This window comes from Macaca nemestrina, chromosome 7, assembly GCF_043159975.1.
Source record: "Macaca nemestrina isolate mMacNem1 chromosome 7, mMacNem.hap1, whole genome shotgun sequence".
In the NCBI taxonomy this organism is placed as follows: Eukaryota; Metazoa; Chordata; class Mammalia; order Primates; family Cercopithecidae; genus Macaca; species Macaca nemestrina.
The window spans coordinates 76,373,581-76,389,826 of NC_092131.1; the positions used below are offsets into that span (position 1 = coordinate 76,373,581).

Here is a 16,246-nt window from a genome sequence, read left to right on the forward strand (position 1 = left end):
GTAAACTTATTTAGTTATCTGGGTAGGCATTACTTGTGTCTAGTTTGTCTTACAGGGCATAATATGAAGTAACATTGCTCAAATTAGGTGCTTTAGAGAGTTTTCTGTGTGAGGCAGGCATTTGGTTATCATTGTTTTAAAAATTTTCCAACCTAAAGTTCACAACATAGAACAATGGCCCTAAACTACTTGCTGATTACAATTATAAACCTGCTAGTGAAAAACCCTTGGACCACCTGGAAGGTAAGCAAACAGGCACCTTCCTTATCAGCCTCCTCATCATGAGAACATGTCAATCCAACCCAGAGTTCCGCAGCTTGCCAATGCCCACAGCACTGTGCTAACTGGCAAGGGAGAAGAGGTACTTGAGGAAATTCACCTCGACCATTCTACTACACTATTTTATACTTTTCAGAAGCCCTCTGAGAGATAAACATTTATGAAAGCTTCCCTTCAAGTCCATTCATTCAAATACATTATTGGATCTTATCCTGTGTCATGGTCTCACTGAAGAATCTGATAAAAGTTATAATTCGTTCCATACCAAAACAAATACATGTAGGCATACAATTTAGGGCTGGGGGAGGTGAGGGAGAGAAAAATCATGAGACTCCTGAAGCTAATCTACAGACTGAAGTTTAAAAAGCTCTGATGTATATGCTCTAAAATCTGTCTTTGAATTAAGCAAGGCTACTAGCTAGCCACAGAGAAGTATCATGTTGGCGTTGTACTGAAATGTTTGTTTTAAATTGTACTCCAGCACGATTCCACCTGCTTTTGTTGAGGCACACTAGAAGGAAGAACCCTGTATTTACTGTAAAGAAGGTGATGAGAGTGTGTTCATTACATACACAGGTTCTTCTTTCTAAGAACTTAGGGAAGATATTTCTCTCTGGTCTCAGCTCTGTCTCTCTTGAGCATCCAGTTTTATTTTTTTTTTAACTTGCAGAAACGCACAGTTTTATAATGGTACTATATTTCTTTCCCTTTGGTTGCTAGAAAAGTCGTGGTACACCCCTAGCATGTATTTAAGTTCCTTAATAGCATGCAATTTTTTTACTGACTTCACTTCTGACTCCATCTAACTTTAATTATTTTGTCTATTTTTATTTTATTTTTAACTTTCATTCCACCAAATTGGGTAGAAAATCCTGAAGTGCCTCCTAGAAGAAGGTGAGCTATAAATGAGTTGAACTGTAGGAGGCAGAAGGAAAAAAGTAATCTTTTTTCATCTGTTTCCCCATAAGTGATCTATTCAAGTCTATCGATCTAAATAATTTCCTAAAACACTCTTGTAATTTTTTTTTGGTCAGTGAGAGCTGCAAGTATGAGAGAAGTAGTACTTCTATAGAAAACTCTTACCTAAAGGGTGCCTTAGAATTCTTCTGGATTAATATCTTGTATAGACGCGTTTGCACCTATAAGTGTGTTTTTAAAGTAACCATAACGATAAACTAGGACTTTCATAAAGACTTCTGCACAGGACTAAATTAAAACTTTAACTGTATTTTTCAATGACTTGCTTCTTCAGTTAGAAGAGTTTTATATTTTTCAACAGTGAAGCTGTAAATGCTTACGGGCACATGGACTTTGCGAAACATCTCAGCACCCTTGTGCGCATCCATCAATGCGACGTCCTGGGGCGTGGAGACAATCACAGCACCTAGCCAAAGTTAAACAAAATGCTATTATGTTTTAATTATTTATGGAGAAATTACTTTCAACATTATGTTGCTTACATGCGCAAATAGTCTATTACATTAACTACTTAGGTCACTCACATACATTTTACACAAATGAATGAGAAAGACAAGAAAATGTCGACTTTGTTTTTGCCTACCTTTGAATCCTCACTTCTAAAATCACAACTGGGCTGGGCATGGTGGCTCACGCCTACAATCCCAGCACTTTGGGAGGCCAAGGTGGGTGGATCATTTGGGGTCACGAGTTCAAGACCAGCCTGGCTAATATGGTAAAACCCTGTCTCTACTAAAAATACAAAAATTAGCCAGGCATGGTGGCTCGTGCCTACAATCCCAGCTACTTGGGAGGCTGAGGCAGGAGAATCACTGAAACCCAGGAGACAGAGGTTGCAGTGAGCCAAGATCACACCACTGCATTTCAGCCTGGCTGACAGAGCAAGACTCCATCTCAAAACAAAAAATAAAATAAAATAAAAACAAAATCACAACTGACTAATCAGTGATTCAGGATCATAACTCTATCAGTGGAACTTTCTTCCCATTCAGATAACGTGCAGTTATACAGATGGATGAGGCAGGCTTTACTTTCAAATTAACAGTCCAATAGCCAGGCATGGTGGCGTGTTCCTGTAATCCCAACTACTTGGGAGGCTGAGGCGGAGGGATCACTTAAGCCCAGAAGTCCAAGACCAGCCTGGGCAATACAGTGAGACTCCATCTCAAAAAAAAAAAAAAAAAAAAAAAAAAAAAAAAAAAAGGCCGGGCGCGGTGGCTCAAGCCTGTAATCCCAGCACTTTGGGAGGCCGAGGCGGGCAGATCACGAGGTCAGGAGATCGAGACCATCCTGGCTAACACGGTGAAACCCCGTCTCTACTAAAAACTATACAAAAAACTAGCCGGGCGAGGTGGCGGGCGCCTGTAGTCCCAGCTACTCGGGAGGCTGAGGCAGGAGAATGGCGTGAACCCAGGAGGCGGAGCTTGCAGTGAGCTGAGATCAGGCCACTGCACTCCAGCCTGAGCGACAGAGCGAGACTCCGTCTCAAAAAAAAAAAAAAAAAAAAAAAAAAAAAAGGAAGAAGAAAGAAGAAGGAAGGAAGAAGGAAGAAGTAGGAAGAAAGAAAGAAGAAAGAAAGGAAAGGATAAAGAGGGGAGGAGGAGGAGAAGAGGAAGACGAAGAGGCGGAGGAGGTGGAGGAGTAGGAGGAGGAAGAGGACGAGGTTGTTAATAGTCTACTTGGGAGACTGAAAAATTAAGCATTACAATACAATATGCTAAGGAGGAGAAGAAGGAGAACAAGGGGGAGGAGAAGAAAGAAGAAGAGGAGGAGGAAGAAGCTGTTAATATTCTACTTGGGAGACTGAAAAAATAAGGATTACAATACAATATGCTAAGCATCATAACAGAGGTGTGCACAAAGTGTTATGGAGTTATAAAGAAGAAACAGGAAGAAAAGCTAACTAATTCAATCTAGGAGAGAAAATGGTGAAATATGACAGATGGAAGCTAGACATAGGAGAAGCAATAGAGGAAAGTTTCCAGGAAGATGTGATTCTTAAGCTGAGTCCTAGAAGTTTATATTCTTAAAAACTCACACTATGGAAAGCAGTTTGGTGGGAATAAAACTGAGGGCTGTGGCAGAAATTCAGATGCGAAATGTTAGAGGCCTGAACTGAAATGGATGGAGACGGCAAATTTTCTGGATCTCCACTACTACCCTACAGAAACCAGGTAGTACTAGGGTATAGAGTTTTGACAGAAAGTGCAGTACAATTTTTCTATAGGTCGAAATAACAAAGTCCTAGTTAAGATTGGCAGAGTCTGTGAATTTTTTTTTAACTTTGTGGTTCCCTCTCGATGATAACCTAAAAGATAATTAACATAAACATAATATGGATCACATGGCTGACCATCACCTTATAACTAAATACACAATGCTACGACAATTCAGAGCCCCAAACTGTTAAAAACTGGTATCAAGCAGCAGTCCCACACAACTAATGAAAACAGAGGCAAGATTAACAATAAATAACTGATTACACCAAGTGAAGGTATTAGATAATAGACAGTATTGCCTGAAGGGATATTTTGAAGAAGTTTGAATAGAGAAAAGTGGTGGGAGAACCAAGTTATCACAAAGCACATGGCAGTATAGGCATGCCAAACTCAAAAGAACCTATACAGTAGTAGTTAGCTATAAATTCATCTTGCAATCAGCATCTTCATTTCAGGAAAAAACATGTTTTACATTAAATTAATGTCATAAATTCGAATTTTACTGATTTTGTAAGTTTTGCTTGTATTTAATTTAATTTTTAAACTATACAGTATGAGCTAAAAACTTAAGGAATTTGTGTTTATACCTAGTTAAGTAATCTTATAATAAAAATAAGTCAGTATGGGGTGTGGGAAGATTATTTTTCCTTTAGAAGAAGGGCCTATTCATTACTCAAGTTTGAGATACACTATTTTTAGAATTCTAAGAGATCAGGATTCAAAATTTGATTCTACAGCTGACTACCTGTGTGACTAGATAATGACTTAACCTATCAGAGTTTTTGTTTCTTCATCGACAAAATGGCATGTAAATACTTAGGTCACAGGGTTAGAATAACTAAATAAACCACTATACACAGTTACTTGACATGATGCCTAACATTCAATAAATGATAGCTAACACTGTTAATATCATCATTATTACATTTGTTATTGTTATTAATAAAATGCCTTATACGTTGCTGGGAGGGTCATTTTCCTAAAGGCTATCAAGCAGCTCATCCTACTTTTCAAACTGTTCCATGGATCACTACAGCCTAGTATTTGATTGACTTCGCCCAAGAAACCAAAAATTAACACTCCTCTTTCCCCTCTTGCAAAGACTGACGGAAATTACATCTTGGCAAAAATTATACTCTACACCTCCAATACACTTCCAGAATTTGCCACCTTCTAGATTCTGTTATTAATCTGTTTCCTAGTTTTTTTCATATCCAGTCATTTGGAAGGGATCAAATTCCAGCTTTGGCTGTATCCAGCTATATAACTAACCTCAAACGAATAACTCAGAATCACTCTGAGTCTCGGTTTCTTTAACTGTAAAACTAGTGCCTGCACTAGATAGTTTCCAAGGACTCAGTTATCTCTATGATTACACTATTTAGCATTCCATCTTAACTATAAATAGCTTTTAGAACTACCTCTGCTCAACCTAACTGCCCTAATAATCTTATTTAAGAGGTATTAGTCGTCAATCTCAGAGCTATTCTCTTCCTACATAATCAGAGGAAGCTATTTCCTCCAAATCTTCTCCTTCACTATATATTAGTATGTAGGGTGTTCTCTACTGCATTGGCTCTAAAAAGTATTCTTAGCTTTCATATGATATAAACACGTTACTTTTTACATACTTTTTGTCTACTATTTGTATCATCTTTACACAATGTAACTTCAAGGTCAATTATGATATTTTTCATCTTTTTATCAAACAAAAGTAATGACATAATATTTTGCACAAAATAAGCACTTAACAAAAGATCAGCAATTTAAACAATGTTCTTGTATTTTCAGAATCATCTCCCCTAGATGATCATATCCCCTAGATTATAAACTTTAAGTTGGCAACTCCTTGCACTAGGAGTCAAGAGCTCCAGATTCTGGTTGTGATGACAGTCTTAATATAATATATAACCTTGAATAACTAACTAAGTCTCAATATATCTCAATTAACTCCTTTACAAATTGAATCTATTTCCATAGGCCCTATTTAACTTAAACAGCTGTTACATTAAAAAAATTATAAAAATGTTCGGAGACATTATTTTAATAGCTGTAAGATACTAGAGAGGGGGATTAAACTGGCTTGGTTTTCTCTGTACTTAATTCACCTTAACACAGTAACACAAATAAGCATCTATGCCATTTGAGTTTCTTTGCAGAATAGTCTGAATAGCACCATTCGAACAAATTAATAACAACATTTGACAAGGACAGTGATCATCTTTCATGTCCTGCCAAATGCTCATGAAGCATGTAAACATTTCAAGGAACTGTATTTATATAACTTTTTTTGGTATAAATTTTTTTTTGTCTACTATTTGTAGAAATATATGGGGTATTTTGCTGAAATATATGTTCTTAATTAATGATTAAGTCCTTAATCACAATACAATCAGCCTCTGGGTTTTGCCCTGAAAAAAAAAATTTCTAATCCTTGTTGAAGAAGACCAAAAACATAACTGGTTCACACATAAACCACTACCTCTTTTGCTGTATAGTATATCAAAGTTTAGTATAGTGTATAAGTTTCATATATCATATAAGTAATCATTTCAAATAGCCCTAGAATGAACTTCAGAATTTATGATAAGAAAATAATGCATAAAGAAACAACACAACCTCCAGTAAAATTAAATTTAGTCCTTAATCTAGCATAACCCAGATTTTTATTTTAAATTTTATTTGAATTTTTGTGAGTACATAGTAGGTATATATACATAAGGGGTCCACGGGATGTTTTGATACAGGCATGCAATATGTAATAACCACATCTTGGAAAATGGGGTATCCATCCCCTCAAGCATTTATCTTTTGTGTTATTAACAATACAATTACACTTTTAGATATTTTTAAATGTACAATTAAGTTATTATTGACTATAGTCACCCTGTTGTGCTATCAAATACTAGGTCTTACTCATTCTTTCTAACTATTATTTCTGTACCCATTAGCCACTACCATCTCCCCCCGACCCCAGTACCCTTCCCCACCTCGAATAACTATCCTCTACTCTCTCTGTCCATAAGTTCAATTGTTTTAATTTTAGATCCCACAAATAAGTGAGAACATGCAATGTTTGTCTTTCTGGCCAGGCTTATTTCACTTAACACAATGGCCTCCAGTTCCATCCATATTGTTGCAAATGACAGGATTTCATTCTTTTTATGGCTAAATAGTACTCTACTGTGTATAAATAACACATTTTCCTTAATCATGCATCTGTTGATGGACACCAAGGTTGCTTTCAAATCTTGGCTATTCTGAATGGTGCTGCAATAAACATGGGAGTACAGATATCTCTTTGGTATACTGATTTCCTTTCTTTTGGGTGTATACCCAGCAGTAGGACTGCTGAATCATACCGTGGCTCTAAGTTTTTTGAGGAACCTCAAAACTGTTCTAGATAGTGGTTTTACTAATTCATATTCCCACCAACAGTGACAAGGGTCCCCTTTTCCTCACATCCTTGCCAGCATTTGTTATTGCCTGACTTTGGACATAAGCCATTTTAACTGGGGTGAGATGGTATCTCTCTGTAGTTTTGATTTGCATTTCTCTGATTATCAATGATTCTGAGCACCTTTTCATATGTCTGTTTGCCATTGTATGACTTCTTTTCAGAAATGTCTATTTAGATCTTTTGCCAATTTTTAAACTGGACTGTTAGATTTTTTCCTATAGTTGTTGGAACTCCTTATATATTCTGGTTATAAATCCCTTGTCAGTTGGGTAGTTTGCAAATATTTTCTCCCATTTCCTGGTCGTTTCTTCATGTTGATATTTCCTTTACTGTGCAGAAGCTTTTAAACGTGATGTCATCCCATTTGTCCAGGTTTGCTTTGATAGCCCATATTTTTAAATTTTATTTATTTATTTGTTTGTTTGTTTATTTTTGAGACGGAGTTTCGCTCTTGTTGCCCAGGCTGGAGTGCAGTGGCACAATATCAGCTCACTGCAACCCCTGCCTCCTGGGTTCAAGCAATTCTCCTGCCTCAGCCTCCCAAGTAGCTGGGATTACAGGCATGCGCCACCATGCCCAGCTAATTTTTGTATTTTTTAAGTAGAGATGGGGTTTCTCTATGTTGGTTAGGTTGGTCTCGAACCCTGACCTCAAGTGATCCACCTGCCTCAGCCAGTAAGTGCTGGGATTACAGGCACGAGCCACTGTGAAGGGCTTTTTATTTTTTTTTTGGGGGGGGATGGAGTCTTGGTCTGTCGCCCAGGCTGGAGTGCAATGGCACAATCTCATCTCACTGCAACCTCCGCCTCCCAGATTCAAGCAATTCTCCTGCCTCAGCCTCCTGAGTAACTCGGATTACAGGCGCCCACCACCACCCCCAGCTAATTTTTGGTAGAGATGGGGTTTCACCTTGTTGGTCAGGCTGCTCTCGAACTCCTGACCTCAGCTGATCCATCCATCTCTGCCTCCCAGTGTGCTGGGATTACAGGCGTGCACCACTGCACACGGCCCCGGATTTTTAAATTTTAAAGGAATTATGTCAGTTGATTCTTGTTACTGTATCACTCAACATATGGTCTCTGAAACCTGATATTACATTTTATCTTTCTAATACTTGGCTTTCTACCTGTTAAATTTTGATCTTTCCCAGAAACATGAGCCAATATGAATTAGTCTAGAATTTTCTCCCTTTATATCATCATTAATGATGTCACTTCAGTTTGTGATTAAGAGACTGATAGAAAACTTGTGCTCCCTCTACCGACTGTAAGGAAATGTCAACAGCAGAAAAAATAAAGTTTAGTTTGCAATAAATGGAATTATTTTCTGAGGAAAAAATGCCTATCTCAAGAAGCCCATCAAGAATTCTCTATCAATTTTCTTTTTTTTTTTTTCTTTTTCTTTTTTGAGACGGAGTCTCGCTCTGTTGCCCAGGCTGGAGTACAGTGGCGCAATCTTGGCTCACTGCAAGCTCCACCTCCCAGGTTCACGCCATTCTCCTGCCTCAGCCTCCTGTGCTGGGACTACAGGCGCCCGCCACCATGCCTGGCTAATTTTTTGTATTTTTAGTAGAGGCGGGGTTTCACTGTGTTAGCCAGGATGGTCTCCTGACCTCATGTTCTGCCCGCCTCAGCCTCCTAAAGTGTTGGGATTACAGGCGTGAGCCACCATGCCAGGCCAAGAATTCTCTATCCATTTTCTAAAGTAAATGTCTAAGTCTAAATGATTAAATAATATTGTTTAAATGCTAATTCACAACTTGTAATCCTTTTAAAAGGCTTCTTATCAGCTGAGATTTACTATAATTTACTATAAAAGGTTAACTGGCAGACACTGGCAAATATGTAAACATTTTACAAAATAATTATTTAGAATATTAACTGTTAATTCTCCTATTAAGAGGAAAATCTATTTATGACTGCATATCTGGATTTGGGTCAAAGGTCAGAGTAGTTAAACATTTAAAACTGATGATTCCAGGTGTCAGACTGATCATAATTATACCAATGTGGAAAAACTCAACTATGAATTCTAGTCCCCAGGGCACAGATTGTATCTAATTCTCTTGCTCGACTGAGAACTTCAGTGCTAGAGCCTAATAAACACGTGCAACAAAACCTGCTCAGGATTATAGCTGGAGAAATAATTCTATACCTTACAATTATGAGCATATTGATATAAAGTCAAATAAGACGTTAAAAAATTAACTATTTTTAATGTTCACACTGCTCTTAATATTTAGTGCTACTGATTCTCCTTTATTTAGAAATATACTTGCATCAAAAGAAAATAATCATTCAATGTCTGATGTTTAACAAAAACAATACCAAATATAATTTTCTATTAAGCACTGGTATATTTTAGGTCTCCTCTGTCTTTCTCCTGCCACCCCCAAAATTCCTGAGTTTTAAATATAATTTGCTATAAGATCAAGGATTACCTATCAATATTAGTATCAGCAGAAAGAAAACATAATTTAAAAGGTAAATTCACCTAAAATGTACTCACAGTGTTTCAACAGGAAATATAAATAATTCTTGGATGAGTCACTATTTTGACTTCTTGCTCCTTTCTAACAGACTACACAAGTGATTACAGTCATAAAGAGAATATGTTTTATTAATTTAGAAATGAATCATTATCTTGCTCACCTCAGAAAGAAATCCTCCCATAGAAAATTATATCAATTGGCTGGGCACAGTGGCTCACGCCTGTAATCCCAGCACTTAGGGAGGCAGAGGTGGGCAGATCACAAAGTCAGGAGATTGAGACCATCCTGGCTAACACAGTGAAACCTCGTCTCTACTAAAACTAAAAAACATTAGCCAGGCGTGGTGGTGGGTGCCTGTAGTCCCAGCTACTTGGGAGGCTGAGGCAGGAGAATGGCGTGAACCCGAGAGGTGGAGCTTGCAGAGAGCCGAGATCGCGCCACTGCACTCCAGCTTGGGCAACAGTGCGAGACTCCATCTTAAAAAAAAAAAAAGAAAGAAAGAAAAAAAGAAAATTGTATCAATTGCTGAAAAAAGAATTAAACACAATAATAACTGGAAACAATGCTATATCAACATTACTGGTGTTCTAAATCATCCTAATTGATGAGAAAGAAAAAAGTTACTGGTGAGAGAGACCAAGTGTGCTTTGGAAGGTTAAGAATCCAACTCTGAATAAGTGTGATGTGGTACCAAGAAGAACGTATATTCTGTTGATATGGGGTGGAGAGTTCTGCAGATGTCTATTATGTCCACTTGGTCCAGGGCTGAGTTCAAGTCCAGAATATCCTTGTTAATTTTCTATCTCATTGTTCTGTCTAATATTGACAATGGAGACTTAAAGTCTCCTACTATTATTGTGTGGGAGTCTAAGTCTCTTTGTAGGTCTCTAAGAACTAGCTTTATGCATCTGGGTGCTCCTTTCTTGGATGCGTATATATTTAGGATAGTTAGCTCTTATTGTTGCATTGATCCCTTTACCACTATGTAATGCCCTTCTTTGTCTTTTTTGACCTTTGTTCGTTTACAGTCTGTTTTATCAGAGACTAGGATTGCAACCCATGCATTTTTTCCTCTTTTTTTTTTCTATTTGCTTGGTAAATATTCCTCCATCCCTTTATTTTGAGCCTATGTGTGTCTTTGCACATGAGATGGGTCTCCTGAATACAGCACACTGATGGGTCTTGACTCTTTATCCAATTTGACAGTCTGTGTCTTTTAATTGGGGCATTTACCCCATTTACATTGAAGGTTAATATTGTTATGTGTGAATTTGATCCTGTCATTATGATGCTAGCTGGTTATTTTGTCTGTTAGTTGATGCAGTTTCTTCATAGTGTCAATGGTCTTTTCAATTTGGTATGTTTTTGCAATAGCTGGTACCAGTTTTTCCTTTCCAAGTTTAGCGCTTCCTTCAGGAGCTGTTGTAAAGCAGGCCTGGATGCTTGTCTGTAAAGGATTTTATTTCTCTTTCACTTTGCTTATGAAGCTTAGTTTGGCTGTATATGAACTTCTGGGTTGAAAGTTCTTTTCTTTAAGAAAGTTGAGTATTGGCCTCCACTCTCTTCTAGCTTATAGGGTTTCTGCAGAGAGATCTGCTGTTAGTCTGATGGGCTTTCCTTTGTGGGTAGCCCAACCTTTCTCTCTGGCTGCCCTTAGCATTTTTCCCTTCATTTCAACCTTGGTGAATCTGATGATTATGTGTCTTGGGTTGCTCTTCTCAAGGAGTATCTTTGTGGTGTTCTCTGTATTTCCTGAATTTGAATGTTGGCCTGTCTTGCTAGGTTGGGGAAGGGAAATTCTCCTGGATAATAACCTGAAGAGTGTTTTTCCACTTGGTTTCATTCTCCCTGTCACTTTCAGGCACACCAATAAAACATAGGTTTTGTCTTTTTACATAGTCTCATTTTTCTTGGAAGCTTTGTTGGTTCCTTTTCATTCTTCTTTCTCTAATTTTGTCTTAATGCTTTATTTCATTAAGTTGCTCTTCAGTCTCTGATATCCTTTCTTCTGCTTGGTCGATTAGGCTATTGATACTTGTGTATGCTTCACAAAGTTCTCGTGCTGCTTTTCAGCTCCATCAGGTCATTTACGTTCTTCTCTAAACTGGTTATTCTAGTTAGCAATTGGAAGTAAAACACTCCTCAGCAAATGCAAAAGAATGGAAATCATAAACAGCTGTCTCTCAGACCACAGTGCATTCAAGTTAGAACTCAGAATGAAGAAACTCACTCAAAACCACACAACTACATGGAAACTGAACAACCTGCTCCTGAATGACTACTGGGTAAATAATGAATTAAGGCATAAATAAAGAAGTTCTCTGAAACCAATGAGAACAAAGACACAACATACCAGAATTTCTGGGACACAGCTAAAGTGGTGTTTAGAGAGAAATTTATAGCTCTAAATGCCCACAGGAGAAAGCAGGAAAGATCTAAAATCAATACCCGAACATCACAATTACAAGAACTAGAGAAGCAAGAGCAAACAAATTCAAAAGCTAGCAGAAGGCAAGAAATAACTAAGATCAGAGCAGAACTGAAGGAGATAGAGACACAAAAAACTCCTCAAAAATCAATGAATCTAGGAGCTGGTTTTTTCAAAGGATTAACAAAATAGATAGACTCCTAGCCAAACTAATAAAGAAAAGAGAGAAGAATCAAATAGATACAATAAAAAATGATAAAGGGGATATCACCACTGATCCTACAGAAATACAAACTACCATCAGAGAATACTATAAATACCTCTATGCAAATAAACTAGAAAATCTTGAAGAAATGGATACATTCCTGCACACATCCACCCTCCCAAGACTAAATCAAGAAAAAGTTGAATCCATGAATAGACCAATAAGTTCCGAAATTGAGGCAGTAATTAATAGCCTACCAACCAATAAAAACCAGGACCAGACGGATTCACAGCTGAATTCTACCAGAGGTACAAAGAGGAGCTGTACCATTCCTTCTGAAACTATTCCAAACAATGGAAAAAGAGGGAGTCCTCCCTAACTCATTTTATGAGGCCAGCATCATCCTGATACTAAAACCAGGCAGAGACACAACCAAAAAGAAAATTTCAGACCAATATCACTGATGAACATCGATGCGAAAATCCTCAATAAGATATTGGCAAATCAAATCTAGCAGCACATAAAAATAAAAAAACCATATCCACCATTATCAAGTTGGCTTCATCCCTGGGATGCAAGGCTGGTTAAATATACGCAAATCAATAAACATAATCCATCACATAAACAAAACCAATGAAAAAAACCACATGATTATCTCAACAGATGCAAAAAGGCCTTCAATAAAATTCAACACCACTTCATTTTAAAAACGCTCAATAAACTAAGCGTTTTTTTATTTATTGATGGAACGTATCTCAAAATAATAAGAGCTATTTATGACGAACCCATAGCCAATATCATATTGAATGGGCAAAAGCTGGAAGCATTCCCTTTGAAACCTGACACAAGACAAGGATGCCCTCACTCACCACTCCTATTCAACATAGTATTGGAAGTTCTGGCCAGGGCAATCAGGCAAGAGAAAGAAAGAAAGGGTATTCAAATAGGAAGACAGAAAGTCAAATTGACTTTGTTTGCAGATGATTATATATTTAGGAAACGCCATTGTCTCAGCCCAAAATCTCCTCAAGCTGATAAGCAACTTCAGCAAAGTCTCACAATAAAAAATCAATGTGCAAAAATCATACGCATTCCTATACACCAATAATAGACAAAAAGAGAGCCAAATCATGAGTGAACTCCCATTCACAACTGATACAAAGAGAATAAAATACCTAGGAATCCAACTTACAAGGGATGTCAAGGACCTCTTCAAGGTGCACTACAAACCACTGCTCAAGGAAATAAGAGAGGACACAAACAAATGGAAAAAAATATTCCATGCTCATGAATAGGAAGAATCAATATCGTGAAAATAGCCATACTACCCAAAGTTATTTACAGATTCAATGCTATTTGCATCAAGCTACCACTGACTTTCTTCATAGAATTAGAAAAAGGTACTTTAAGTTTCATATGGAACCAAAAAAGAGCCCATATAGCCAGGACAATCCTAAGCAAAGAGAACAAAGCTGGAGGCATCACACTACCTGACTTCAAATTATACTACAGGTCTACAGTAACCAAAACAGTATGGTACTGATACCAAAACAGATATATAGACCAATGAAACAGAACAGAGGCCTCAGAAATAATACCACACATCTACAAGCATCTGATCTTTAACAAACCTGCCAAAAAACAGCAATGGGGAAAGGATTCCCCATTTAATAAATGGTGCTGGGAAAACTGGCTAGCCATATGCAGAAAACTGAAACTGGACTCCTTCCTTAAACCTTATACAAAAATTAACTCAAGATGGATTAAAGGCTTAAGCATAAGACTTAAAACCATGAAAACCCTAGGAGAAAACCTAGGCAATACCATTCATGATATAGGCATGGGCAAAAACTTCATGACTAAAACACCAAAAGCAATGGCAACAAAAGCCAAAATTGACAAATGGGATCTAATTAAACTAAAGAGCTTCTGCACAGCAAAAGAAACTATCATCAGAGTGAACAGGCAACCTACAGAATGGGAGAAAATTTTTGCAATCTATCCATCTGACATGGGTTAATATCCAGAATCTACAAAGAACTTAAATTTACAAGAAAAAAACAACTCCATCAAAAAGTGGGCAAAGGATATGAACTGACACTTCTCAAAAGAAGACATTATGCACCAACAAACATATGAAAAAAAGCTCATCATCACTGGTCACTACAGAAATGCAAATCAAAACCACAATGAGACACCATCTCATGCCAGTTAGAAGGCAATCATTAAAAAGTCAGGAAACAATGGATGCTGGAGAGGATGTGGAGAAATAGGAATGCTTTTACACTGTTGGTGGGACTGTAAATTAGTTCAACCATTGTGGAAGATGGTGTGGCGGTTCCTCAAGGATCTAGAACCAGAAGTACCATTGACTCAGCCATCCCATTACTGGGGATATACCCAAAGGATTATAAATCATTCTACTATAAAGACACATGCACATGCATGTTTATTGCAGCACTGTTCACAATAGCAAAGACTTGGAACTAACCCAAATGCCCATCAATAATGGACTGGATAAGAAACTGTGGCACATACACACCACGGAATACCATGCAGCCATTAAAAAAAGATGAGTTCATGTCCTTTGCAGGTACATAGATGAAGCTGGAAACCATCATTCTCAGCAAATGAACACAGGAACAGAAAACCAAACAGCACATGTTCTCACTCGTAAGTGGAAGCTGAACAATCAGAATACATGGACATAGGGAAGGGACCATCACACACCGGGGCCTGTTGGGCGCTGGGGGCTAGGGGAGAGATAGCATTAGGAGAAATACCTAATGTAGATGACAGGTTGATGGGTGCAGCAAACCACCATGGTACATGCATACCTATGTAACAAACCTGTGACTTCTGCACATGTATCCCAGGACTTTGTGTGTGTGTGTGTGTGTGTGTGTGTGTGTGTGTGTGTAACAAAAAGGAATACAAGTTCGTCAAAAAAATCTGGATACATATCTGATGTTTAGGGACAAATACTGACTCTTCAGTATAATGGAGTCAACCGTTAAATGGGCTTCCAGTCACTCCATCTTAATGATGCTATAAAGAATTAACCAGAGCTGGCTGGGCATGATGGCTCCCACCTGTAATCCCAGCACTTTGGGAGGCCTAGGCGGGCAGATCACGAGGTCAGGAGATCAAGACCATCTTGGCTAACATGGTGAAAGCCCATCTCTGGTAAAAATACAAAAAAATTAGCTGGGTGTGGTGTCGGGCAACTGTAGTCCCAGCTACTTGGGAGGCTGAAACAGGAGAATGGTGTGAACCCAGGAGGCAGAGCTTGCAGTGAGCCGAGATTGCACCACTGCACTGCACTCCAGCCTGGGTGACAGAGCAAGGCTCTGTCTCAAAAAAAATAATAAAATTTAAAAAAATAAGAAGCAGAACTAACCAGACTGAGTTCACTTAGGAACAACTGGGGACCAAAGAGGCTTCCACAGATTTTAAAGCACTTAGGATGGAATCAGATGGTACTGTTAGTGCATATCTATCTCTGTCTGTCTGTCTGTCTTCATTCTGTTTCTCTCTCTTCCCTGCTTCCTCCTTCTGATGTCTGCTGTAAAGTTAAGATAAAATCCTTGCAAGATGGCCGAATAGGAACAGCTCCGGTCTGCAGCTCCCAGCGTCATCAATGCAGAAGATGGGTGATTTCTGCATTTCCAACTGAGGTACCTGGTTCATCTCACTAGGCCTGGTGTGAAAGTGGGTGCAGCCCACGGAGGGCAAGTGGAAGCAGAGTGGGGCATCGCCTCACCTGGGAAGTGCAAGGGGTCGGGGGATTTCCCTTTTCTAGCCAAGGGAAGCCCTGACAGACTGTATTGGGAAAATCGGGATACTGCCACCTAAATACTGCACTTTTCCAATGGTCTTAGCAAATGGCACACCAGGAGATTATATCCCACACCTGGCTCAGCGGGTCCCACGCCCAGGGAGTCTTGCTCACTGCTAGTCTGAGATGGAACTGCGAGGCGGCAAGACTGGCTGGGGGAGGGGTGTCTGCCATTGCTGAGGTTTGAGTAGGTAAACAAAGTGGCCAGAAGCTCAAACTGGGTGGAGCCCACTCCAGCTCAAGGAGGACTGCCTGCCTCTGTAGACTCCACCTCTGGGGGCAGGGCACAGCTGAACAAAAGGCAGCAGAAACTTCTGCAGACTTAAATGTCCCTGTCTGACAGCTCTG

The 16,246-nt window shown here is 38.7% G+C and overlaps 1 protein-coding gene across 10 annotated transcripts in view; it reads right to left on the reverse strand.

The window, feature by feature from the left end:
* LOC105477943 (NUBP iron-sulfur cluster assembly factor, mitochondrial) overlaps nt 1-16,246 on the reverse strand; it is a 483,889-nt gene that overhangs the window by 257,738 nt on the left and 209,905 nt on the right. For all 10 annotated transcript variants that reach the window (XM_071100355.1, XM_071100351.1, XM_071100354.1 and 7 more), the window contains exon 8: nt 1,578-1,663. In XM_071100355.1, the coding sequence (XP_070956456.1) occupies nt 1,578-1,663 (86 nt within the window). The remainder of the gene's footprint in view (nt 1-1,577; nt 1,664-16,246) is intronic.